Below are 26,195 nucleotides of genomic sequence, written 5' to 3'. Positions count from 1 at the left end.
TGATAAAAAATGTAGAAAATAGTCAAAATAAAGAAAAACCCTTGAATGAGTAGGGGTGTCCAAACTTTTGACTGGTACTGTATATAAAATAACTGGTTTAGATTATTAAATATTCATACAATAGTCATACTGATAATGATATACAATAATAATAATAATAAAACAAATGATAAATATTTTACTAAAATGCAGTGTCCTATAATCAGGGTTAGGTGACTACCTCCAGGCTCCTAGGTAACTATACATTTTCAAAGCAAAAACAGAAATCTCATGGATCAAATAGAAATGTCACTTATTGAACTATCATAAATGATTGCAATAGCTTTGAATGACGGTTAGGAAGGTTACATCTGCGTGCCAAGAAACATATATGCCTTGGAAATACTAATAGATTCACAAACACAATGGCATAAAAATGTATCCGATGGCTGTGAAATTGTCAACTGATACACTTGATTTCTATTTCACAAGCAATATTTTTGCATGTGGATCACTTCAAACTAAATTGGGAATAGGCTAATAGAAAACAGATTAGAACACAGTGAAGCACATTGGACACCCTGAGAAAATCAACTATAGGTTATCAAGTGTTGCAATCTAATAAACTAAATCATTTTGGAGTATTATACTATCACTCCCAAACCATGAAAGAAACAATGACTGTAATGTACAATACCATAGACAGACATAGTGACCTCAGAATGTCATTTCGTGTTGCAATCTAATAAACTAAATCATTTTGGAGTATTAAACTATCACTCCCAAACCATGAAAGAAACAATGACAGTAATTTACAATACCATAGACAGACATAGTGACCTCGGAATGTCATTTCCTTCATGATCCACGAAGCAAAGGCTGTTTTCACGGGAATCTATTATGAGCAGCGCCTGCACCAACTGTGGATGTTTGTCTGATTTGGATTAACAACATGATTGAGCGCGCATCAGCAAAATGGACAAGTTACAGTTTCTGGAGAGCAAAATACAGTACAGCATGCAAAAAAAGTAATCTGTTTTAAAAATATATAGGTGTTTGATGCAGACTATAATGTTATTCTGCGCATGATGACGCGCAAAAGTACGTATGTCTCCGCTTCACACCGCTAGCTAGCAGGAAGTATGTTGAATCCGTGGAGAAAAAAAATGACCGAAGAACCAAAGTCGGTTGTTGATCTGAAAAAATAACAAGTCTCCTAAATGAGAACGCAAATGCTGCGTTTTTCAGATTCGGCATCATTCGCTCTGGTCCAAAGAACGTCATTAAACGGGTAAGTCGAGTGCGTAAAACGTATAAAAAATATATGTTTTCCATCAATGGGCCAGAGTGTATTTGTCGAGATCTTTGTTGGTTATAGGCTAGCGCACGTTAGCCAGCAAGCTAACCTTTTGCGTGCCACGGTTATTTGGCTTGCTAAGGCATTAATTGAAATAATATGTTCTGTGCAGATAACAAGGGAATATACATACATGTATGCAGAATGTGCATCTTATATTTATTTGAGCTTGCAAAATGTAGAGTTAACGACTTCCGTTTTCCTTGTATTTATTTTAGCATCGTGGGGGGTACTTAGCTAGGCGGCCGCGCTAGCTAGTTTGTCGGGTCGTTGCAGATTATTACATTAGTTTGCCAGGTCAATTGCTCCTTAAGGTGAAGTAATGTCTCACATTTAGCTACACTTGTATTAGAATAACATTTAATATGCATGTATATGATCCGAAGTAATCTATTTTCACAACTTGACCTAGCTAAAAGGCTAATGTTTGCACAGCTAATTTAGCTAAAACGCGGCTAGCTAGTTGCAAATAGCTTCTTAGAAAGCAATTTGATGGAAATTTAGTCGTTCTCTTAGATTTTTGTGTAAAGCGAATTCGCATTATATTTAAACATTTTAATAATTAGTTGTTTCAGTTAACTATGCATTTATGAGCAAAATGTCATAGTTTATGCTTTCTCGGTCCTCCGGCCTTGACGTCGCCTAATTTGGGGAGTCGTCCGATGGAAAAGAGCACGGAATGTCTCGCGGATCCGTGGTAAAGATGCCCTGCTTTTGTCCTGAAAATATTACGCTGTGTGAACTCAGTAGAAAATTCAAGCCAAGGTCACGGATCGCGTTAGAATCGCCGCCCACCACAAAATCAGATGATACGTTATGAAAATTATTTCGAATTACAGTTTCATGGGCCTTAATATGAAAGAAAACCATTGTATTTGTTAAAATGTAGCTCCAGACCCAAGTCGTCCGAGCTCTCAACCAAAACAATGCACGTGTAAACATCGAGTCACACAAAGTAAATGTAAAGATATTAGCAAAAGCAAACGGTGTATGTACAACTATTTGCGCGTTAAATGTAAAGATGGTTGTGATTTCGCTGTTTAAAATAGTTTCTTCTGCTATCAAATGAGTTTACCTTGTTTTCTAGGCGAACTAGTTACATAATTGTATTTGACAATTCTTAGACATTGTAATTTTTTGTTTGCATTTAGTTGTAAATGGGAATTAGTCAGTGGTCAGTATTCCAAAGTTGTTTATGCTTTACCTCCCCGTTCTTACGTTTTAATAATTATGCTACTTGCATCATTCACACCACGTTTGATAATGGCCACTCGAGCTGAAGTGGGCACATTCACATTACATTTTCCTCCCCAAAGAGAACAGAAACTATGGCTTCTGTAGGCCAGAGATTTAAATCAGATCACGTTTTACACCATGTGCCCATTGTGATTTGTTTTGTTTATCATTTGAATAGACATATGCCTTTATTCCAACCTGGGCTCAGCTCAGCAATGAATATGCTTCAAAGTGTAAACAACAGATGACAGACAACCTAAACTGTAGACAAAGTGCTACCCATCTGGTATTTTGCTACACAGATCTTGATTGGCTCGATGAGCCTAGCACATCCAGATGGCCTGTCGTCAGAGCCCTGGGTCAGGGTACCATCCCAGAGGTTATGGGGCTTTCACTTTCACAGGAGAGCTGTAAGACTAACCCATGCAGGGTATAAAGTGTATTCTGTTGAGGTGTTGAGGTCACTTGACTGCAGGACCAAATACTGGTAGGCCTATGTCAATACTAGGCCTATGTTACTGAAAAAGACCAATGTTGCATTTGACCCATTTAAAAAATAAATGAGAATTGTGTGTACAACTGTAATATCAATCTTGCATTAGCTTATATTTTAGTCCAACATCTCAAATTTGGATGAATTATCACAGAACTTACATAGCTTTTTCACAATGTGAAATTAGGCATTCCACAAACCTTTGTATTGTCTTTTGTGCTGTAAATGTGCAAACTATAGGTGTGGTTCCCAAGATCCTTCAGGAAGAACTTGGCACACGACACATTGGTCAGCCTGGCGGAAGCGAATACAAGCTGCAAACGTGCCACATCCAATAAAACAAAAGCCATGTCTAAAAGTTCTCACAACACAAGTCCTTAGTTAGCACATATGCCTAAATATAATCAGTAAAACTTTGAATCCACACTGACAACTGTCAGTAGATGATAAATCATATGTACAAATAAACTATAGACTAATTTGAACAAATGTCCTATTCATCAAACATTGGCAAAACATAAAGCATTGAATTCTATAAATGTAAGACAACATATATTTTTTAAGTTTGTCGATGCATATTCACAGTTGTAATGACTCCAAAGTAACCTTTATGGTGTCCAAAGAGGTTGTGAACTGATATCATGTTTCTTTTCACCCCACAATAAAGCACACGTGTTGAATGTTAAAAGGGCAGTGCAGTTCAAAATTAGTTTTTTTTATCTCACGTTTTCATAAAGGTCAAAATAACACACTGAAATTGTGAAAATTATGATAACGCCCCTTTTGTGTAAGAGCTGTTTTTAAAAAATCCTGGAATTTCAGCCTGTTCAGGTGGGATGGAACTTTTGGCCCACAACATGTCACAATGTGATCTGAGCATAATAGACCAATGGCAGTTCATCTGATGTGGATGGGCTCTAGACCAGCCTTTCAGGGCTGTGTAGGTAAAAATCTTTTAATTTGTGTCTGCCCTAACAGTGGGAGTTGTTGGCAAGATCAGGTGGGAACATTCTAGCCAATGAGAGGGCAGCTACGCGTGTTCAAAACAAACAACTATACAATTTCATTCACTTATCACTAAATTCCTAACAACCTAAACTTTATGAAACTTCAATTTGATCAAATAAGCTCCCCACTTGGTCTGCTTATTGCTGTATTCTCGTGGACAAATCGACAGGAGTGGAGCCTCGCTTCGCCTGTTCTTCTTACCGGGGGTAGGCAACTAGAGTCAGCGGGAGTGTTTTTGGCGGAGCTGATTGTCGGGGGGGCGGATCATAATAATTTTAAATGCAAATTGACCACAATTTAGCACCCCAAAAATTAACTTGTGGGAGGATTTTTGGCCCGCGGGCCACCTGTTTTCGACCCCTGACCTAGACACTTGTGGTGATCTGAGAGGATTAGGTGGAGGAAATATGTCAAAATTCCACCAAGTCTAAAGCTTTTACCATATTGCCTCTTAGATCTCCAAGTATCTAGGGCAGAGAGATAAACGTTTTACCCTCCTAAGGTCAGGACTACTGCTGGTTTTCTGTTCGACCTGATAATTAATTGCACCCACATGGTGTACCATGTCTAAATCAGTCCCTGATTAGAGGGAAATAATTTTAAAAAGCAGGGTCTAGGGCACTCAAACTAAGCTTTGGACCTTCAAAGCCAGTTCCACTGAATTGTCTTCATGTTCCCCTCTAATCAGGGATTAGAATTAAGTACCAGCAGCCTCCAGACTAGAGGTCGACCGATTTAATCGGAATGGCCGATTTAATTAGGGCCGATTTCAGGTTTTCATAACAATCGGAAATCTGTATTTTTGGGCGCCGATTTGCAGATGATTTTATTTTATTATCTAATTTTTTTACACCTTTATTTACTCTTTATTTAACTAGGCAAGTCAGTTAAGAACACATTCTTATTTTCAATGACGGCCTAGGAACGGGGAGGTTAACTGCCTCGTTCAGGGGCAGAAAGACTGAATCCCCCGAGCTGACAAGGTGAAAATCTATCTGGCAACCTTACAGTTAACTAGTCCAATGCAATAACGACCTGTCTCTCTCTCTCGTTGCACTCCACAAGGAGCCTGTTACGCAAATGCAGTAAGCCAAGGTAAGTTGCTAGCTAGCATTAAACTTATCTTATAAAAAACTATCAATCATAATCACTAGTTGGTTGATGATATTACTAGATATTATCTAGCGTGTCCTGTGTTGCATATAATCTGACTGAGCGGTGGTAGGCAGAAGCAGGTGCGTAAATGTAACAGTAGAACTTTAGACCGTCCCCTCGCCCATACCCGGGCGCGAACCAGGGACCCTCTGCACACATCAACAACAGTCACCCACGAAGCATCGTTACTCATCGCTCCACAAAAGCCACGGCCCTTGCAGAGCAAGGGGAACCACAACTTCAAGGTCTCAGAGCAAGTGACGTCACCGATTGAAACGCTATTTAGCGCGCACCGCTAACTAAGCTAGCCGTTTCACATCCGTTACATAAACATGAATTCAAACTGCACTTTTGTGCGTTTTGCCAGCAGCTCTTCGTTGTGCGTCAAGCATTGCGCTGTTTATGACTTCAAACCTATCAACTTCCGAGATGAGGTTGGTGTAACCGAAGTGAAATGGCTGGCTAGTTAGCGCGCGCTAATAGTGTTTCAAACTTCAGTGTTCAGTGTTTCAACCTTGGTGGTTGTTTTCCTTGCTCTGCATGGGTAACGCTGCTTCGATGTGTTGCTAGTTCGAGCCCAGGGAGGAGCGAGGAGAGGGATGGAAGCTATACTGTTACACTGGCAATACTAAAGTGCCTACAAGAACATCCAATAGTCAAAGGTTAATGAAATACAAATGGTATAGAGGGAAATAGTCCTATAACCACAACCTAAAACTTACCTGGGAATATTGAAGATTCGTGTTAAAGGAACCACCAGCTTTCATATGTTCTCATGTTCTGAGCAAGGAACTGAAACGTTAGTTTTCTTACATAGCACATATTGCACTTTACGTTCTTCTCCAACACGTTGTTCTTGCATTATTTAAACCAAATTGAACATGTTTCATTATTTACTTGAGGCTAAATAGATGTTATTGATGTATTATGTTAAGTTAAAATAAGTGTTAATTCAGTATTGTTGTAATTGTCATTATTACAAATACAATTTTTAAATTTAAATTAATTTATTTTTAAAATCGTCCGATTAATCGGTATCTGCTTTTTTGGTCCTCCCAATAATCGATATCGGCGTTGAAAAATCATAATCGGTCGACCTCTACCCAGACCCTGTAGGGCAGCATTTCCCAAACTCTGTCCTAGGGCACCCAAGGAAGTACGTTTTGGTTTTGCCCTACCACTACACAGCTGATTTAAAATTATCAAAGCTTGATGATTAGTTGATTATTTGAATCAGCTCTGTAGTGCTCGGGCAAAAACCAAAACGTGCACCCCTTGGGGTCCAGAGGACCGAGTTTGGAAAACCCTGTCGTATGGTCAGAGTTGAGTACCACTGGTCTAGGGGATTTGGCGCTAGGGGTTGGCCCAATCCCAAATTGAACCTTAAACCCTTCGCCCAATGCACTTCTGGAGATCTGAGGATTTGATTGGTATAAGCACTTATCACAGTGGGAGGCCGTTCCTTCTCTTGCTAGAACAAAAGCGGTACCTGCTGCGTGCCGACCTGGTAGCGATGGGCATGCCGTTTCTACTTGTAGAATCGCAGTGCTCGTCAGTGGCCAAAAACTTTTAAAACCTACCCTAACCAGAAACCGTGGATGGATGACAACATTCGCACAAAACTGAAAGTGCGAACCACTGCATTTAACCATGGCAAGGTGACTGGGAATATGGCAGAATAAAAGCTGAATAGTCTTTTCCCTCTGCAAGGCAATCAAACAGGCAAAACGTCAGTATAGAGACAAAATGAGTCGTAATTTAATGGCTCAGACGTACTGTATGTGGCAGGGTCTATAGATAATCACCGACTACAAAAGGAAAACCAGCCGACGTCTTGCTTCCAGACAAGCTAAACACGTTTTTTGCACGCTTTGAGGATAACACGGTGCCACCGGCGCGGCCCACTACCAAGGACTGTGGGCTCTCCGTGGCCCAACGTAAGACAGCTACAAGACCATGGTGCTTGCCTACGGAGCTGTGAGGGGAACGGCACCTCAGTACCTCCAGGCTCTGATCAGACCCTACACCCAAACAAGGGCACTGTGTTCATCCACCTCTGGCCTGCTCGCCTCCCTACCACTGAGAAAGTACAGTTCCCGCTCAGCCCAGTCAAAACTGTTCGCTGCTCTGGCCCCCCAATGGCGGAACAAACTCCCTCACGACGCCAGGACAGCGGAGTCAATCACCACCTTCCGGAGACACCTGAAACCCCACCTCTTTAGGGAATACCTAGGATAGGATAAAGTAATCCTTCTCACCCCCTTAAAAGACCTAGATGCACTATTGTAAAGTGGCTGTTCCACTGGATGTCATAAGGTGAAAGCACCAATTTGTAAGTCGCTCTGGATAAGAGCGTCTGCTAAATGACTTAAATGTAAATGTAAACTTGTTAACCCTTGCAAGGCTGCCGGCCCAGACGGCATCTCTAGCCGCGTCATCAGAGATGCGCATACCAGCTGGCTGGTCAGTTTACGGACATATTCAATCTCTCCCTGTCCCAATCTGCTTTCCCCACATGCTTCAAGATGGCCACCATTGTTCCTGTACCCAAGAATGCAAAGCTAACTGAACTAAATGACTATCGCCCTGTAGCACTCACTTCTGTCATCATGAAGTGCTTTGAGAGACTAGCCAAGGATCACATCACCTCTACCTTACCTGTCACCCTAGACCCACTTCAATTTGCTTACCGCCCAATAAGTCAACAGACGATGCAATCGCCATCGCACTGCACACTGCCCTATCTCATCTGGACAAGAGGAATGAATACCTATTTAAGAATTTAAGCATTCAACACCATTGTACCCTCCAAGCTCATCAATAAGCTTGAGGCCCTGGGTCTCAACCCTGCCCGGTGCAATAGGGTCCTGAACTTCTTGACTGGACGCCCCCAGGTGTTGAAGGTAGGAAACAACACCTCCACTTCACTGATCCTCAACACTGGGGCCCCACAAAGGTGTGTGCTCAGCTCCCTCCTGTACTCCCTCTTTACCCATGACTGCATGGCCAAGCACGTATCCAATTCAATCATCAAATTTGCAGACAAACAGTAGCAGGCTTGATTACCAACAATGACGAGACAGCCTACAGGGAGGAGGTGAGGGCTCTGGGAGTGGTGCCAGGAAAATAACCTCTCACTCAACTTCAACAAAACAAAGGAGATGCTCGTGGACTTCAGGAAAACGCAGAGGGAGCTCCCCCGGTCACATCGACAGGACAGCACTGGAGAAGGTGGGACGTTAAGTTCCTCGGCGTACACTTCACGGACAAACTGAAATGGTCCACCCACAGAGACAGTGTGGTGAAGGCGCAACAGCGCCTCTTCAACCTCAGGAGGCTGAAGAAATGTGGCTCGTCACCTTAAACCTTCAAACTTTTACAGATGCACAATTGAGAGCATCCTGTCGGGGGTTATCACCGCCTGGTATGGCAACTGCACCACACACAACCTTGGGTCTCCAGAGGGTGGTGCAGTCTGCACGAAGCATCACCTTGGGGAGGACACCTACAGCATGTCACTGGAAGGCCAAAATTATCATCAAGGACAACAACCACCAGAGCCACTGCCTGTTCACCCCGCTATCATCCAGAAGGTGAGGTCAGTACAGGTGCATCAAAGCTGGGACCGAGAGACTGAAAATAACTTCTATCTTAAGGTCATCAGACTGTTAAATAGCCATCACTAACACAGAGGCTGCTGCCTATACACACAAATCATTGGCCACTTTAATAAATTAAACACTAGTCACTTTAATATTGTCACTTTAATAATGTTTACATATCTTGCATTACTCATCTCCTATGAATATACTGTATTCTATACTATTCTACTGTATCTTAGTCTGTGCCGCTCTGACATTGCTCATCCATATATTTATATATTCTTAATTCCATTCCTTTACTTAGATTTGTGTGTATTGGGTATATGTTGTCAAATGGTTAGTTATTTCTGCACTGTTGGAACTAGAAGCACAAGTGTTTCACTACACCCGCAATTACATCAGCTAAACACGTGTATGTGACCAATAAAATTTCACTTGGCTTTGAGCCAATCAGAGAGCACAATGCCTCACGTGGAGGAGCCAACAAGAGTGACAAAAATGGCATTTTCTCTCTATCCACGGATAAGCCAGTGACACTTCATATGCAATTAGGTTATGGGATGGTAGCTAGCTAAGTGCACATACGCAATGCACACAACACTAAATACTTCCTCCAAGCTAGCTAACCACTATAGCTAGTATTGATGTTCTAATTAAATCACAATGGATTAGTTTCCATGAAACGGCTTCCTGTGTTAGCTGCCGCGCTAATGCAGTGTCTTTAGCTAGCTAGTTATGTTGTGCTAAACATCTGGCTATGTGCTGGCACTGGGATTATGTAGAGTGAATTGAATTGTTTCTTCATCATCTTGTTAGGTAGTTCTCTAGTTGATACTGGCCATTCTACAAAATAGCAACATCAGCTTGCTAGCTAGCTAACGTTGGAATCTAGACCATAAACTAAGCCAAACACACAGACATGCGTTGCCAAACAACGCTACTGCCTTCTTCTGGTTTGTAGTATTTTAAGGATTTGTGACTGATGACTTCAAGGTCTTTGCTGTGAGATTTACTGCCGACACTCTGTTCAGAAGTGTAAATTACTCTCGGCTGGCATAAGGTAAACAATCCTGTGTGTGTTCCTGCTCTTACATGTAGGTATGCTTGATTTACCCTGCCCAGCACCCTTGATAGGTAGAGTTTCAATGTTGGAAACATTTTATTGGTCTGAATGACTGATGCGGTGGATTTTCAACTGGTTTGCTTTTTCCAGACCATTATTATTCCAATGAAGGTGTTCTTTGTCATATTTCTTTTAGTATAGAATAGATAACCTTTCCACGTTGACAGTGCAAATGGCTAGATGTTCAGTATGTATAATCGTTTCTGGTTTGAGTCTCTTCGAAATGATTTAATGCCTCCTTTTGTTTTTCCAATTTCAACAGTGCTCTTCCAGTGCCTGCTCCGTGTCCAGATCCTTCCGGTGCTGCCCTGACGGGGTGGTATTGAATGGCTGAAAGAGAAGACTTTCTTCAGCTCTGGGAAGAAAATGGCTGACGCCACAGAGTCCAAGAGCTAAGACTCTATTTTACCCTTGTCTACTTTGTTTATTATCTTGAGATTTGAATACCCCTTCCTTAAATGTATACGCCTACTATGGCAATGCATGATATGAGCCGTGTCAAGGGTTTCCCCTGTAAAGAGTGTGATATGGTTTGCCCCAGTACCCCTAGTCTATTAGAACACATGAAGGCTCACTACCAGCAAGAAGAAAATGGCAGGTTTGAGTGTGAGCAATGTGGCCGCATCTATAAGCATGCTGGCAGCCTGGCCAACCATAAGAAATCCCATGAAGTGGGTTCCTTTCAGTGCCCAGTCTGCACCAGAACCCTGCCCAATGCTGTGGCTCTGAAGAACCACCTCCGCATCCACACCCTATCCCCAAGCAGTGCCCAGGCAGAGGAAGACGGCGGTGACGATGGCGCTGAAGACGGACATGATGAGAGGAACTATGGTCTTGCACAGGACCTCTCTGATGGCTTTGCCCGCAGTCACCTGAACAACAGTGGAATGGGTCATGGTGTGATGTCACATGACCCAGATGATCATAAGAAGTCACCTGTAACCGATGATGCCTGGGATCGTCCATTCAAATGCGATCAGTGTGATAGGACCTACCGCCACCATGGGAGCCTGGTTAATCACAAGAAATGTCATCAGGAAGGGGCGTTCAAGTGCACCGTCTGTTACAAGCAGTTCAACAACCTGGCTGCTCTCAATGGTCATGAGCGAACCCACTCAAAGTTTAAGACTCCTGGAGCATCGATGGTTAACAACATACATGACTCTGTGACTGATCAGCGTTCGTCTGCTCCCCAAACCGATGATGCAGCTAACTGCTTCTGCCACCTGTGCCAGGTAGCTTTGCCCAACAAGAGTGACTTCCAGGAGCACATCCTGTTGCATAATGCAGCCTCCTCTTCACTGGGTCTTTCCCGTAGTTTCCCTGGGATAATGGCGCACAATCTCAGCACTGTCCGCTCTCCAGCATACACACCTGCCCTGGGTGACCCTCTGCCGCTTCCTCCTTTGCCAAATGATAAACGTGGCCCCTTTGACCCAATGCTTGGACCTCCTGTTAATAATCCCATTTACACTTGTGCATACTGTGGGGCTGGGCATCCTGATCTGGAGAGCCTCAAAGTTCATTACCTGACCCATGACCCCCACCCAGGCTCCCATGGTCAGGATGGTATCCTGAACACTGATGGGATTGGCTCTAACTCTAACCCATCACCATCTGGAGAGAGAGTGCAATCTTCTTCTGATGATGGCGAACGTCGTTTCAAGTGTCAGGATTGTGGGAAAAGCTACCGCCATGCTGGAAGCCTGGTCAACCACAAGCGCTCCCACCAGACTGGCCTCTACCAGTGTACCATCTGCTGCAAGCAGTATCCGCATTTGGCAGCCTTGCATAGCCACCTCCGCAGCCATAAGGGAAGAACATCCAACCAATCATCCCTCAACACTGAAGGCGACTGGCTCTCCTCTGAACCCCTGACACTTGACTCTCAGAATAGTTATGTGCAGGAGGGGAGCGGCGCAACCACCCCTATCTCCCTCCCTGGAAATCTTGGTGACGCTGCTCACTTTGTACCTGATGGTGGACACAGCAGTGGTTTGGATTCACTGGAGTTCCATGATCGATTTGATGGCTCCCTTGCCCAGAGCAACTCTGGGCACTCCCCTCTTCCCCAGAACCACCGCCAGGCTGATAGACACATGTGCACTGACTGTGGAGAAATGTATGGAGACATCTCTGGCATCAAGTCTCACATGTGCCCCCAACGGCGACAGAACCAGGGGATGTCCAATGGATTCATGGGAAACATGAGTGGCTACAACAGTCCTGGAGGCGCTGCGCTCCCTTCAGGTGGAGGAAATGTGAAAGAGAGCAATGGACAGCGCTCTCAGTATGGTTCTCAGTCCCATGCCCAAGGAGGGGGGAAAAGGATGAATAAAGAAGATGAAGATGATGGTGAAGTGTACCAGTGCTCAGTGTGTGGAAACCATTATGCCAGCCTCAGAGCTCTGAGGAGCCATCTGCGCAGCCATGCTAACAATCCCACAGGGCCTGGGACTTCGGCACTTTCTCCTAACGGTGAGGCAGACTGGAGGATTATCTGCAGCACCTGTGGCCAGAGCTTCTCCAGAAAGCAAGACCTGTTAAACCACCAACTGATTCACGGGCCACAAAGGTCAGATGCAGCAGCGCAGAGCATGGGGGCCGATCCCGCCAATACTAATGGCAAAATGGATGGTGATGGGAGGAATCACATTTGCGTTGACTGTGGCATGTTCTTTGCTGATCGCCATCACCTGATTACTCACCTGTGTCCTGGAAAGGGAAGAGGAGGAGTGCTGAGCAAAGAAGGATTGAATGGCGCTAAAGGGATGACTGGCGGAGACGGAGTTGGTGGCGGCGGAGTTGGAGGACCTGGGGGCAGTCGTGATATGGGAGGACAGGACCGTAGACAACAGATGCCAGATTCGGAGGATCGACCCCACAAATGTGACCAGTGTGGAAGGGGCTACAGGCACCCTTGCTCCCTGCTCAACCACAAGAAATCTCACAAGACCGGAGTCTTCAGATGCCTTGTCTGCCAGAAGCGCTACTACAACCTGCTGGCCCTCAAGAACCACCAGAGGACCCACTTTGATTTAAAAAGGTAAGTTTTTGTTTGATGCTTTTCCCCATTGAGACTGGTTTGTCTTTGTGGGCGTATTAATAACATAAGATCTGTTTGCATAGCTGAATTCGGTCCAAATTTCCAGTTGACATCAATAGGACAGTTTACACTAAAATCTGGATTGTACAGTATCTCTTCCATAGATTGGTTTTTATTTTCTCTGAAATAATGAGATGTGGTATTTTTCATTGTAATAATACTAGATGAGTAATAATAATCAATTTGCCTGTTGAAGGGCCTCCGCATTGATGTAAAAAAAATAGGCATTCGATTTGTTGTAGAAAACACACCGCTTTTCCCTCACTGTACAGCGGCACAGCTGAAAAACTAACAACATTGTAATTTTAATGTAAGAGTCTACTCTGTGCTACAGTCCAATCTGTAAAGCTAATTTAAAAACAAAACTCCCCTTAAGCAACCCCTAGGAACCCAAGAAATGGCCAGGCCATGACATTTTTTAATCCATTCTAAACGTAAAATGTATTTCTGACTGGTGATTTCCCTTTATTGGCTTGCTACAGCAAGGCTGCCGCTGGCACAGGGAGAAGCGGTCCCCAAGTGGCACCCGATTCCGAAACGATGGCTTTACTTGAATGGTAAATAACTTTCCCCAAATGTGCTTTTATCATCATTACTAAACGTAGCTACTGGCTGCCCATTCAGCCAGTAGGCTTGTCCACTCATGATGTTAGGAGCGAGTTAAGTGGCGGGCAGATCGTGGAATAGGGAAAAGGAGTGCTTACCAATTCCTAACTCATCTTTAATTTGGTCCTACATTTTCTTTGCAGGCACAAGTGTGAGGAGTGTGGGAAGGCCTTCAAGATCCAGAAGCAGCTGGAAAACCACCTTCGGCTCCATGAAGAACACCGAGCAAAGGCTCACGCCCAGCTCGCAAAACTAGGCAATGGAAGGTATCAAGGAGGACCCTCTGGCATGCAGGCCATGAGAGGAGAATCGTCCAAATCTCAGAACCCTGGCATGGGGGAAGTCAAGTATGGACAACAACAACAAGGCTTCAAGCAACCCTACTCAGAGGCTGGCACTTCAAGGGCTCAGAATTTTGATCTACAAGAAGGGGGACGACGACCCTTCGCCTGTGATGAGTGTGGACGGAGCTATCGTCATGCAGGTAGCTTGGCTAATCACAAGAATCTTCACAAAATTGGCGAGTATCACTGCAATGTCTGCAACTCCACTTACCCGAACCGCCTGGCCATGAAAAACCATCTGCGTCTACATTTTGCCCTCAAGAAGCACACTTGCCAGGAGTGCGGCAAAGGATTCCGTACCCAAAAGCAGCTTACCACCCACCACTCTGCACAGCTCTGCAAGGGGGCTGCAGGTGCTGTTGCTCAAATGGATTACGAGTGTGATGGGTGCTGTGAGGGTTTCGCTACTGCAGACCAGCTGGCTGCACATGACTGCCCTGCTCAGCAGCTCCCTTCGTCCTCTGCCTCCCTCAACAGCTCAAGCCTCAGCATCGATGGGGCTGACCTTGTGCCAGATGAACGCCCCTACAGCTGTGACATCTGCAACTGCTCTTACAAACATGCCAGCAGCTTGCTGAACCACAAGCACACACACAAGACGGGCACCTTTACTTGCACCTACTGCGACAAGCCGTACTCCAACTACATGGCCCTGCGCAACCACATGCGCATTCACACGCAGAAGAAGAGGCACATCTGCCACCACTGTGGGAAAGCATTCCGGCTAGCCAGATTCCTCCGCAATCACCAGAAGGTCCATGAGGAGGGCCACACACGCTTTGGCTGCACCAGCTGCGGGAAGAGCTTCCAGGGGAGGTCAGGCCTGGCGAGGCACCGCTGTGGGGAGAACCAGGTAGGCAAGGAGGGCAGGAGGATGGCCACTGCAAGCACGACAGGGGGAGAAGAGTGCCGGTACACGTGAGTTTTCGTCTGTTGTTTGTGATTCTTGAAGTGAAAATAGTGAAGATCATAGGTTTCTACATGTCTATTACAGGTATATGATCTCCAATCCGGCTTCCTTGGGACCATACGTGCACCGGAATTCGGATATTTCTGAAGTTTGGACAGATTGATTAGTGGAGACCAGATAAGTCACCCTGTTTGCTTTCAGTTAGATATACATTCGTTTCCTAGGCTACTATGAATCAGACTTGATTTGATTGTTCAGTTGGATGTTTTATGTTCTGCTTTTACAAAGAATACTGCCATTAATTGATATCAATTCAAACTAGCTGACATAGTATAATAAGTAAGATTTATGATTTGTGTGTTCCTTGTACTTGTTATGAATTGTAGTGCTCCTTTGTGCCTTCCCTGTCTCTTTTAATAGGTACATTGTACATTTTTAGGTTGTTGGTAGTGTAAACCTAGTTTAGTGGGTTTCTTTGTTTGACAAAGTCAAGGCACAAAAGCTGGTTAAAATGGTAAAAGACCATAGAAGTGAAAAGGTTCTTGTATGTTTGTTTTTTTGTTGTTGCTGATATTACAGTAAAGACTACATTGATAAAGAGCATAGGTCTACCCTTAGATCCACAGTAAGTATTTGGAGCTTGCTGCACTGCACATGCTTTGTTGTCATTTAGTTATTTTATGGGGGTGGGGCAACCTGCACTAAGCCACCATATTTCACCACAGTTGCGGCCAATAAGAAAGTCAGAATCATTTCAATAACTTTGAAAGTGGGATGGAATTGTTGTATCCAAATGTGCAGTGCAGGGAGCCACACATACCTTCTAAGACTCTCAATCAAATAATTGAAAACTAATTTAATGACGATCCATATCCCCCCTTGTTTCCACCGAAATGTGTCCCCTTTTTTACTATGTGTATAAATTGACTATTTCTTCTTGCAGGACATGGTAAACCACTTAGTCATCTCCAAAGCTTTAAGCCGGATTCCAGATCATATACCTGTACAAATTATTTTGAGATATATACGTTTTATCTAATGGAAAAGTGGTAACCAGCCAATTAGTTTTGTTAGATTAGTAAAAAATGGACCGCAAGCAGTTACTAATTTCTTCTTCTTCTATTCTCTCTCCACAGATGTGACCAGTGTGGCCGCTCCTACGCCCATGCCAGCTCCCTCCTCAACCACAAAAACACCCACACCGTCGGCATTTACCACTGTGCTGTGTGCCTCAAGACCTATTCCAACCTCCTGGCCCTCAAGAACCACCGGCGCATCCATTCAGAGATTCGGCGTCACCGCTGCCCAGAATGCGGCAAGGCTTTCCGTGTCTCCTCCCAGCTCAACAGCCACCGTCGCGTCCACCTAAAGGAGAGGGAGCTAACTTGTGGCCCCTGCCAGCGCAGCTTCCCCAGCCAGGCCAGCTTCCGGCTCCACCAGGAGATCTCCCACGGCCAAGCCCCCAGGCCCCCCCAGCAGAAACAGGCCAGGGCTGGGGGAGCCTCTGGGGGAACATCCGGGGGCGGGAGCTCAGGCCTTAACTGGGACTCCGGTCTGGATCTCACGCTGTTGCAGGCCCAAGGACTGGTCCCCAATGGACTACCCAAAATTAACTCCCTGTCCTTCCAAGGCCCCAGTGGCAGCAGGAGCCGTGGGGCGACGGGGACCAAGTCGCACGTCTGCAACCAGTGCGGCCGCGGCTACCTCCACGCCAGCTCCCTCCTCAACCACAAAAACAGTCACAAAACAGGTGCCTACTTCTGTAACTCCTGTCAGAAGGAGTTTCCCAACCTGATGTCCCTCAAGAACCACCGGCGTATTCACACTGAGCCCAAACGTTTCCAGTGCCCCGACTGCGGAAAGTCCTTCCGTGTGTCCACCCAGCTCATCTGCCACAGGCGCATCCACACCAAGGAAAAGCCCTTTTCCTGCCAGCAATGCGACAAGCGCTTCTCCAGCAAGTCCAACCTGCGCCACCATCAGAAGGTGCACTGGAGCAGCTCAGCGCCCCCCACCATGGCCATGGGCGCTGCCAGCTTCTTGGGTATGCCCTCAGGCCCATTTCTATAAGTATGGGTGGGGGGTGGGGGGGTGCTAGTGTGAGATGCATTGAAATGCCAAGGTTTTAGAGGTGCCAAAACTCTTAGTCCCCTTCCTTCTCATTCACCACCATCTCGCTCTTGTTGTATAGTGTGAGGTTTATATCTGTAGATTTTCACAGAGCAGATGATGTGTTTTAGAGACCCAGGCCCTGCATGCAACCTGAGACCAGGGAGGGTGGAGGGGGAGAGGACTGACTTGGCATGGATGACATCTACACTGGTTAAGACAGTCTGGTGGCAAAAGCTTCTCCCATCCGCTTCATCCCAACCAGCATGGCTACTCTTTCTTGCATTCACTCGATGGCCTTTGCTAGGGGACAAGAACCCATTCGCCTGTAATGGTACACAAGGATTACTGCTCACTCAGTGTAGGATGTGTGCTAGACTTCTCTGTTCGGCCCGTTTAGAAACCTTAATGATATACTGTTGTCATAGCCCCTGTTGCATGTTGCACAGTAGATGATTGTAGATTTCTCTGTGTTTTATTGACAGTTAAGCCCCAGTGTCAAAGTTACAGCAAACCTGGCACATTAGGAAGAACATCCTTATGCCATGCCAAGAGTGTGGCGTGACGCTCACCAAGTCAACCACATTGATGAATTTGACCAATGTTAAGGTTTTCTTTGTGGCATCTTTGCAGTTTGAATGCGTTGCACATCATGACATCCCATTCCATATCTGTTGATTTTGGATAAAGCCTTTGCATGCGGCCTTTGTCCTGTTCTACAAAACATCTTAAACAGTAAGACATTTTTTATTTCAAACAGTATCTCTGAGGTGAGCAATATGTTGGAACCAAGAGTGGAGATGTACTTTGGCATTGTAAAAATGTAGTTTTAATGGTGAATTAATGCAGTGGATGGAGATGTCACATTTCTGTAATATAGAACTGACCTCAGGGTGTATTGCTCTCTTGTGAGGTTCTAATCGTTTTCTAACTTGTGTGTTTCTTGCAGCACGAAGATGAGCTTCAAACCTTATTATTCTGCAGATGACAGCAATGCTCTTTATCGGTTGCTTCTTTCTGGCATCACATTTGTGTATTCCTCCTAATATAAAAAAAAAAAATGTTTCTGGGCACCCATATTTTAAACACTGCGCCTAACTAGTAAACATGTATAGACAATAAGTTGTGGTTTTAAAAAAAAAAAGAAGGAAAAAAAGTTAAGAAAATGTATATTGTTAGGCCCATGCCGGCATTTGGTTTTATCCTGTATCGTAATCGTACTTCTGACTGTATTATTTACAGTTCGACTTTTATAAAACAGATCATTGTAGAATGCATTTATTTATATTAACACTTGTAATGGAAAACGCTAGTCTTAGGATCTCTGTTTAGGAGCTGTGTTGTAACCACCCCCTTTCCTTACACTTACCCCTGACTATTCATCCTGTATGTATAATTGACATGGAGTCAAGTATGAAGGACTCCCAAAGAACACTTGTTACAGTACTCCTCCATGTTGTCTCAATTTGTTATGGTTTAAAAAAAAAAAAAAAGTCCCTTGTACAATAAACGGGGAACTTGTATAATGTGTGTTTTTGATTGCAGTACAAAGATTAAGGAATTATTTCTGAAGTGATGTTGTGACCGTCTCCCCTCAAGTCAGACTGGACTTCCTTTTGTTTCACAGAAAGCTCACACTCAAAAGGGATGACTTTGTGAATTGTTTGTGCGTTCAGTCATCATTCTCTTAAGTTTTTGTTACACCTTAATCGTAACCCTTGTATTTATTAGTATTTCTTTTATTTAATTGCGTTTTGACTATTCAAAGCTCTGTGTGAACACCTTTTACTGGGAGCGCTGGTGCTAGTAAGTGAAATATAAAGTGACAGTGAAGTGATTTTTAAGAGCAATGTGCTAACTAGACCACAGGACAACTAACTATATTTTAATTGAACTCTTGCGTTTTCTCCAGAATTGGTATAAAGTGGACACTTCCAACCATCATTACGGTTAGATTAGAAAGGATTTGGTTTGAACAACTATAATGAATAATATTCAGTTCTAACTTTTTGTTTCATACATGTAATGCCTACTACACACTTTTATAAACTATGTTTTCATAATTCATTTCTTAACAAAACCTGTCCATATTATAACCCCTAATGCTGAGTACTGAAAATAAATAGCTGGAAAACAAGTGAAGAACATTGTGGTGAATCAATTGTCCTTTAACTCCACGCTTTTAATGTACTTTTGAAAGTGTTAAGTGTTTTAATAATTAACTTGTTTTCACACAGGCCATTTTTAACCTGTGAAGGTGAAATCAACCTGGGTTAACTCGACCTTGTTAAAGACCTGGCTTGAACATTTTCACTTCAGTAAATTGGTCAAATTAAAATGTGTCTAGTAGAGGGGCCAAATAATTGACCTGTTTGATGATATGTAAGGAAGGGGGGTACACAATTGCAGATCTTTATGCAAATGATGTAGACTGCGGATGAAGTTTGATCATGTTTATTTACCTTGTTGCCTTTAGAAAGGCTGGTGCCCTCATCATACACCTAGGCTGTGTACACAGAGCCCATTGCTGATATTTTTTCCACTAAATGTTATTTTGACCAATCACAGATCTTTTCACATCAGATCTTATTCAGAGCTGATCTATATTAGATAAAATGGCAATTAGTGGAGAAAAAGATTGGCATAAGGCTCCCTGTATAAACACAGCCCAAGAGGATTTGACCTCTTGTCATTTTCAGTCATTTGCTCATGTTAGTCCAAACAATTAAAAAAGAAAATGGACACTAATGTACCTTTATGTAATCTTTAAGGTACAATCTTTGAATGCATTCCATTATCTTGATGCTAGAATATTTGTTTGTTTTATGCAACACATAATCACAATAATATTGAGTTTACAATGTGGTTGTTGAAAATATACCTTATTTTATAATCAACCAAATGGGTTTAGAGTTCTTTCATCCTTGGGAAGAAGAATATCCTCAAACTCCTTTCTTTAGTTTTTCCACTTAGCCGATGTTTAGACCAACCTCATTTTTCCACGTAGGGTTTAAAAAAATTTTTTTTTATCAACCCAGTCAAGTCTGAGTGTGCATATTTGCCGCTAGTTAGCTTAGCACGCTAACACACAGTGTCCATATGGAATCTGTTGAGCTGATGCCAACGTCTAGCAACCACAGTGCATTTCTATTACATGTTGTTCAAGAGTGTGGTCACTATACACGTTGGATGGAGTGTCTGCGTGGTGGTGAAGTGTGTTTTTGGATGTCCAATTTTGTTCAATTGCGTCCTATAAACTCTTAGATTAATATGCTAATCTAACAAGTGGCTGCTCAAATTAACGGAATAAAATATTTTTGTCTGGGTTGATTAAGGAACGCTCAAGTATTGGGAGAAAACTATTTAATTTGGTTTTTGAGTAAATTGTCCTACGGGTTGTAGAATCAACATTGCAATATTGCTGTCTCCCAATGTTTGTGTATTTGTCACCATGAATATGAAACTAGCCCAGATATTGAAGATGCACATCTCTCGCCCGTAATCGTACGCATGTAACTCTGACCTGTTCCATGTTTGTTTTGTTTTCATGTACATTTCGTCTTTTATATATGCATGATAGTTTGTGCTTAATAAAGATCCACCCGTGTTGAATATAATTAACTGTAGCTATACATTTGTTCCCAAATTGAGACATCAGATTCTTCCACCAAATTCAAAGGTACAGTTATAAGGCTTTGTAAACGACCAAATGAAATACTGGTTGCTAGTGGAAATGCATAAAAAACCCTTATGCCTGCAGTGTACAGTGGGGGAATGACATTTACAACACATGTAGCCTCACCGTTTGACTCAAAGCTCAGTACGCCATCAGTGTAGGGAAGGCCAATTTGCCCAATGGTTTGATTATATATTGAAAAGGCTCAGGTGAATTGCCCGAAAAACCATTTATTGTTAAAGGTGCTATCTGTAACATTTCAGTGATATTTTTGACTCCCTCTCTGATTTTGAAGAGTATGACATAAGTCCAAAATATTATTTTGTCGATGCAATATTGTTGGGCTTTCAACTTCTGAAAAGTACAACCAATATTGAATCAAGAAGACGCTGCATTTTGTATAAACTGAGGGTAGCCATGACGTGCCACTCGGACAGTTCTTTTTGTTTTTCTCTCAATTAATAGTATTAATTTATTACTACCGATATATTAAGATCTATGTGCATGTGGAAATGTTACGGAATGCACCTTTAATTGTTGAAGAATTATTGATGAAGCTGTTTCTAATGCAGCTTTCACATTAGTTCCCAGTGGGAAATTTCACTTGAAGGACTGTCCAAGTCTAAATTACAAGTACAGAGACATTTTTGTTACCCAAGTTGTGACGTTTCACCACTGACCTTTTACCTTTGACAACAAATATGTTTTTGATAATTACAACCTTATCATTATGTATAATGTAGCTAGTCTGACCATATTGTTGATGTTAAGCAAGCTAGCTTACTTCATTAAGAATTGTTCCAACTTCAACACAACCATGTCGGGCTTATGACTTCCCAGTTTCCCCATTTTCCCCGTGCATGTGAAGCCAGCATGAATGTTTATACAAACGAAATATTAGAATTATGGCATGACACAATTCCTACATTTTACATTTTCAGGTCATCCACCAATTGGCGCAGGGAGACCACCCAAGTTGCATGTCTGTGACCAGTGCGGCCGTGGTTACCGCCATGCCGGATCCCTCCAGAACCACAAGAACGTCCACAAGACAGGTGCCTATTTCTGCAGCTCTTGTCAGAAGGAGTTCTCCAACCTGATGGCTCTCAAGACCCATCGGCGCATCCACACTGAGGTCAAACGCCACCGGTGCTCAGATTGTGGAAAGGCCTTTCGTGCTCCTAGCCAACTCATCGTCCACCAGCGCATTCACACCCAGGAGAAGCCCTTCTCCTGCCAGCAATGCGCCAAACGCTTCTCCAGCAAGTCCAACCTACGCCACCACATGAAGTTGCACTGGAGCGGCTCAGCTCCTTCCAGTTTCCTGGGTATGCGCTCAAGCCCATTTCTATAGGTGGGGGAAGGGAAAGTGCCGCTGTGATATACATTGAAAAGCAAAGGTTTCTGGAGGTGTGGTTTAATACAAGTTCAACGTTTACATTTTCAGGTAAATCGGTAATTGGTGTGGAGGCCAAATCGCACGTCTGTGACCAGTGTGGCCGTGCTTACCGTCACGCTAGCTCCCTCCTCAACCACAAGACCATCCACAAGACAGGCGTTTATTTCTGCACCTCCTGTCAAAAGGAGTTTCACAATCTGAACGCCCTCAAGAACCACCGGCGCATCCATACGGAGACCAAGCGCTACGAGTGCCCGGAGTGCGGAAAGTCCTTCCGTGTGTCCACCCAGCTCATAATCCACCGGCGCATCCACACCAAGGAGAAACCCTTCTCCTGCCAGCAGTGCGACAAGCGCTTCTCCAGCAATTCCAACCTGCGTCACCACATGAAGTTGCATTGGGGCAGCTCAGCACGACCTGTGCGCACCAATGTGTCTGTGGCTGCTACCAGTGCCACCCTCTTGGCTCTGCCTCAGACCCATATCTATACAAAGTATGGGTGGGGGTGGGGAAAGGGGAAGCATTGAAATGCCAAGGTTCTGGAGGTGCCAAAACTCTTCTTCACCCTCCTTCTCATTCACCACCATCCCCCCCTTTGTTATAGACTGTGATAGAGCAGGTTTATGTGGTTTAGACGCACAAGGCAATGCGACCCCAGACAAGGGGAAAAAGTGGACTTGACATGGACACTATCTACACTGGTTAGGATACAGGTTGCAAAATCTTCACCCATCCAATCAGTTAGCTGTGCTTTACTGCATTCACTCATTGGCCTTTGCTAGTGTACAACAACCCTTCTGCCTGCAATGGTACACCAGGATTACTGGTATAAAAAAAAGTCAATATTAAGGTTTTGGGATTGTTCCTTTTTGACTGCTGCACATCATAACATCTCACCTGTTAATCTGCAGTGAAGCCTTTGCTTGCGGCTTTTGTTGTGTCGTACAGTATGAAAGATATTGAAGAGTAACTCGTGGATTTTAAACATATATGCGCGCAATATGTTGGATTGAAGAGTTGAGATGTACTTTGACATTTTACATTGTAAAGATTGAGTTTTCATGGTGAATGTAGTCATATAGAACTGACCTGTAATATAGTATATAGAACTGACCTGTAATATAGAATATAGAACTGACCTGAGGGTGTATTGCTCTCTTGTGAGGCTCTAATCGTTTTCTAGCTCGTGTGTTTCTGGCAGCACGAAGATGAGCTTCAAACTTGTATTATTCTGCAGATGACGACAATGCTCTTAATGGGTTGCTACTGTCTGACATAACATTTCTGTATTCCTCCCATTATTTCAAAATGGCTCTTGGCCCCAATATTTTAAACACGGCTCCTAGCCAGCAAGCGCGTATAGATGATTTAAAAAAACATGGATAAAACATAAAGAAATGTATATTGTTTGGCCGGTGCCTGCATTTGGTTTTAACATGTATCATAATTATACATCTGACTGTATTATTCACGGTATGGCTTTTATAAATCATTATAGTATGCTTTAGGATCTCTCCGTTTAGGAGACGTGTTGTAACCACCCCTTGTCCTTACACTTACTTCATCATGTACAGTTGAAGTCTAAAAGTTTACATACACTTAGGTTGGAGTCATTAAAACTCGTTTTTCAACCACTCCACACATTTCTTGTTAACAAACTATAGTTTTGGCCCAGTCGGTTAGGACATATACTTTGTGCATGACATAAGTCATTTTTCCAACAATTTTTTACAGACAGATTATTTCACTTATAATTCACTATATCATAATTCCAGTGGGTCAGAGGTTTACATACACTAAGTTGACTGTGCCTTTAGACAGCTTGGAAAATTCCCAAAAATTGTGTCATGGCTTTAGAAGCTTCTGATAGTTGAAATCATTTGAGCCAATTGGAGGTGTACCTGTGGATGTATTTCAAGGCCTACCAAACTCAGTGCCTCTTTGCTTGACATCATGGGAAAATCTAAAAAAATCAGCCAAGACCTCAGAATTTTTTTTTGTAGACCTCCGCAAGTCTGGTTCATCCTTTGGGAGCAATTTCCAAACGCCACGTTCATCTGTACAAACAATAGTATGCAGGTATAAACACCATGGGACCACACAGCCGTCATATTGCTCAGAAAGGAGACGCGTTGTCTCCTAGAGATGAATGTACTTTGATGCAAAAAGTGCAAATCAATCCCAGAACAACAGCAAAGAACCTTGTGAAGATGCTGGAGGAAACAGGTACAAAAGTATCTATATCTACAGTAAAACGAGTCCTATATCGACATCGGCAAGGAAGAAGCCATTGCTCCAAAACCGCCATAAAAAAATCCAGACTATGGTTTGCAACTGCATATAGGGACAAAGATCGTACTTATTGGAGAAATGTCCTCTGGTCTGATGAAACAAAAATAGAACTGTTTGGCCATAATGACCATCATTATGTTTGGAGGAAAAAGGGGGAGGCTTGCAAGCCGAAGAACACCATCCCAACCGTGAAGCATGGGGGTGGTAGCATCATGTTGTGGGGGTGCTTCACAAAATAGATAACATCATGAGCATGGAAAATTATGTGGATATATTGAAGCAACATCTCAAGACATCAGTCAGGAAGTTAAAGCTTGGTCGTGAATGGGTCTTCCAAATGGACAATGACCCCAAGCATACTTCCAAAGTTGTGGCAAAATGTCTTAAGGACAACAAAGTCAAGGTTTTGGAGTGGCCATCACAAAGCTCTGACCTCAATCCTATAGAACATTTGTGGGTAGAACTGAAAAAGTGTGTGCGAGCAAGGACGCCTACAAACCTGACTCCGTTACACCAGCTCTGTCAGGAGGAATGGGCCAAAATTCACCCAATTTATTATGGGAAGCTTGTGGAAGGCTACCCGAAAGGTTTGACCCGAGTTAAACAATTGAAAGGCAATGCTACCAAATACTAACTTCTGACCCACTGGGAATGTGATGAAATAAATAAAAGCTGAATTAAATAATTCTCTCTACTATTATTCTCACAATTTACATTCTTAAAATAAAGTGGGGATCCTAACTGACCTAAAACAGGGAATTTTTTCCTGGATTAAATGTCAGGAATTGTGAAAAACTGAGTTTAAATGTATTTGGCTAAGGTGTATGTAAACTTCCCACTTCAACGGTATGTATAATTGACATGGATTCAAGGATGAAGGACTCTTTGACACTTTAAATTGACTGTACTTCCTTAAGTTTCCCTTGTACAATAAACAGGGAGCTGCTATGTGTGTTTTGATTGCAGTATGAAGTTTAAGGAAGATTAAGGATTATTGCTGACATGTTTGCCTTTTGAGTGATGTGTCTGTCTTCCCTCAACTCAGACTGGACACTTCTGTTTCACACACACACAAAAACACAAACAGATAACTTTGTAAAAGTTTAGTGCATTTATTATGTCAAGATTGTTACTCTTTTATTGTAACCTTTGTGTATTCATTCATTAGCTAGTATTTCCATATACAATTGTGTTATATTCAACTATTCAAAGCTCTGTGTGAACGTATTTTACTGGGAGTACTGCTAGTAAGTGAAATATAAAGTCACTGCATTGATTTAGGAGTAATGTGATAAAACTAGACCAGAGGACAACTGTATATTTTAGTTATACCTGAAAATAGTATACAAAATGGACACTTGAACCTTCATTACAGCTAGTTTAGAAATAATTGCTTTTAACAAGTTTTAATTTAAAGTTCTTACTTTTTTTAGTATATATGTAATGTTTACTATACACTTTTATAAACTATGTTTTGATTATACATTTCTTAACAAAACTTGTCCATATTATAACCCCTAATGCGGAGTACTGAAAATAAAAGCTGGGAAAATGTGTTGTGAATCACAATTGTCCTTCAGCTCCTCACACTTTGTATGTATTTAAGTTTTTAACAGTCACAATTTCTTTGAAGGTTTCTTCAATATTTCCAGGAATATTAGACTCCTACAGTATTTCATTGCTATTAATCATGAACTGTTAAAGTAGGTCTGTTTTGGGGGCTCTTTTCTATGACAGTGCATTCCCCTCAGTCAGGAAGGCCTGTCATAGAAAAAATAACAAATATATTCAGCATCATGA

At 42.9% G+C, this 26,195-nt stretch overlaps 1 protein-coding gene and 1 long non-coding RNA gene across 7 annotated transcripts; one reads left to right on the top strand and one right to left on the bottom strand.

Annotated features, from left to right (window-relative positions):
* Positions 1-1,028: 1,028 nt before the first annotated feature.
* On the top strand, positions 1,029-25,984 carry LOC115110196 (zinc finger protein 646-like). 6 transcript variants are annotated; one of them, XM_029635633.2, is made up of 8 exons: positions 1,029-1,270; positions 5,139-5,168; positions 10,216-12,999; positions 13,542-13,616; positions 13,809-14,927; positions 16,056-16,963; positions 21,646-22,032; positions 22,152-25,984. In XM_029635633.2, the coding sequence occupies exons 3-8, from the start codon at positions 10,412-10,414 to the stop codon at positions 22,628-22,630; spliced, it is 5,556 nt and encodes a 1,851-aa protein (XP_029491493.2). In that variant the 5' UTR covers positions 1,029-1,270; positions 5,139-5,168; positions 10,216-10,411; the 3' UTR covers positions 22,631-25,984. The 6 variants fall into 6 exon arrangements, 5 of the variants coding, with proteins under 5 accessions (XP_029491493.2, XP_029491492.2, XP_029491494.2 ...); XM_029635632.2 differs by lacking the exon at positions 5,139-5,168; XM_029635634.2 differs by lacking the exons at positions 5,139-5,168; positions 13,542-13,616.
* Positions 20,260-22,298, bottom strand: LOC135563596 (uncharacterized). The gene is made up of 2 exons (XR_010460401.1): positions 22,214-22,298; positions 20,260-22,052 (listed from the first exon to the last, which is right to left on the bottom strand). It is a non-coding gene; the product is annotated as an uncharacterized LOC135563596 (long non-coding RNA).
* Positions 25,985-26,195: the final 211 nt, after the last annotated feature.

The sequence above is a fragment of the Oncorhynchus nerka genome, linkage group LG21, assembly GCF_034236695.1.
Source record: "Oncorhynchus nerka isolate Pitt River linkage group LG21, Oner_Uvic_2.0, whole genome shotgun sequence".
Lineage (NCBI taxonomy): Eukaryota > Metazoa > Chordata > Actinopteri > Salmoniformes > Salmonidae > Oncorhynchus > Oncorhynchus nerka.
This window is presented reverse-complemented; position numbering and strand designations above follow the sequence as displayed.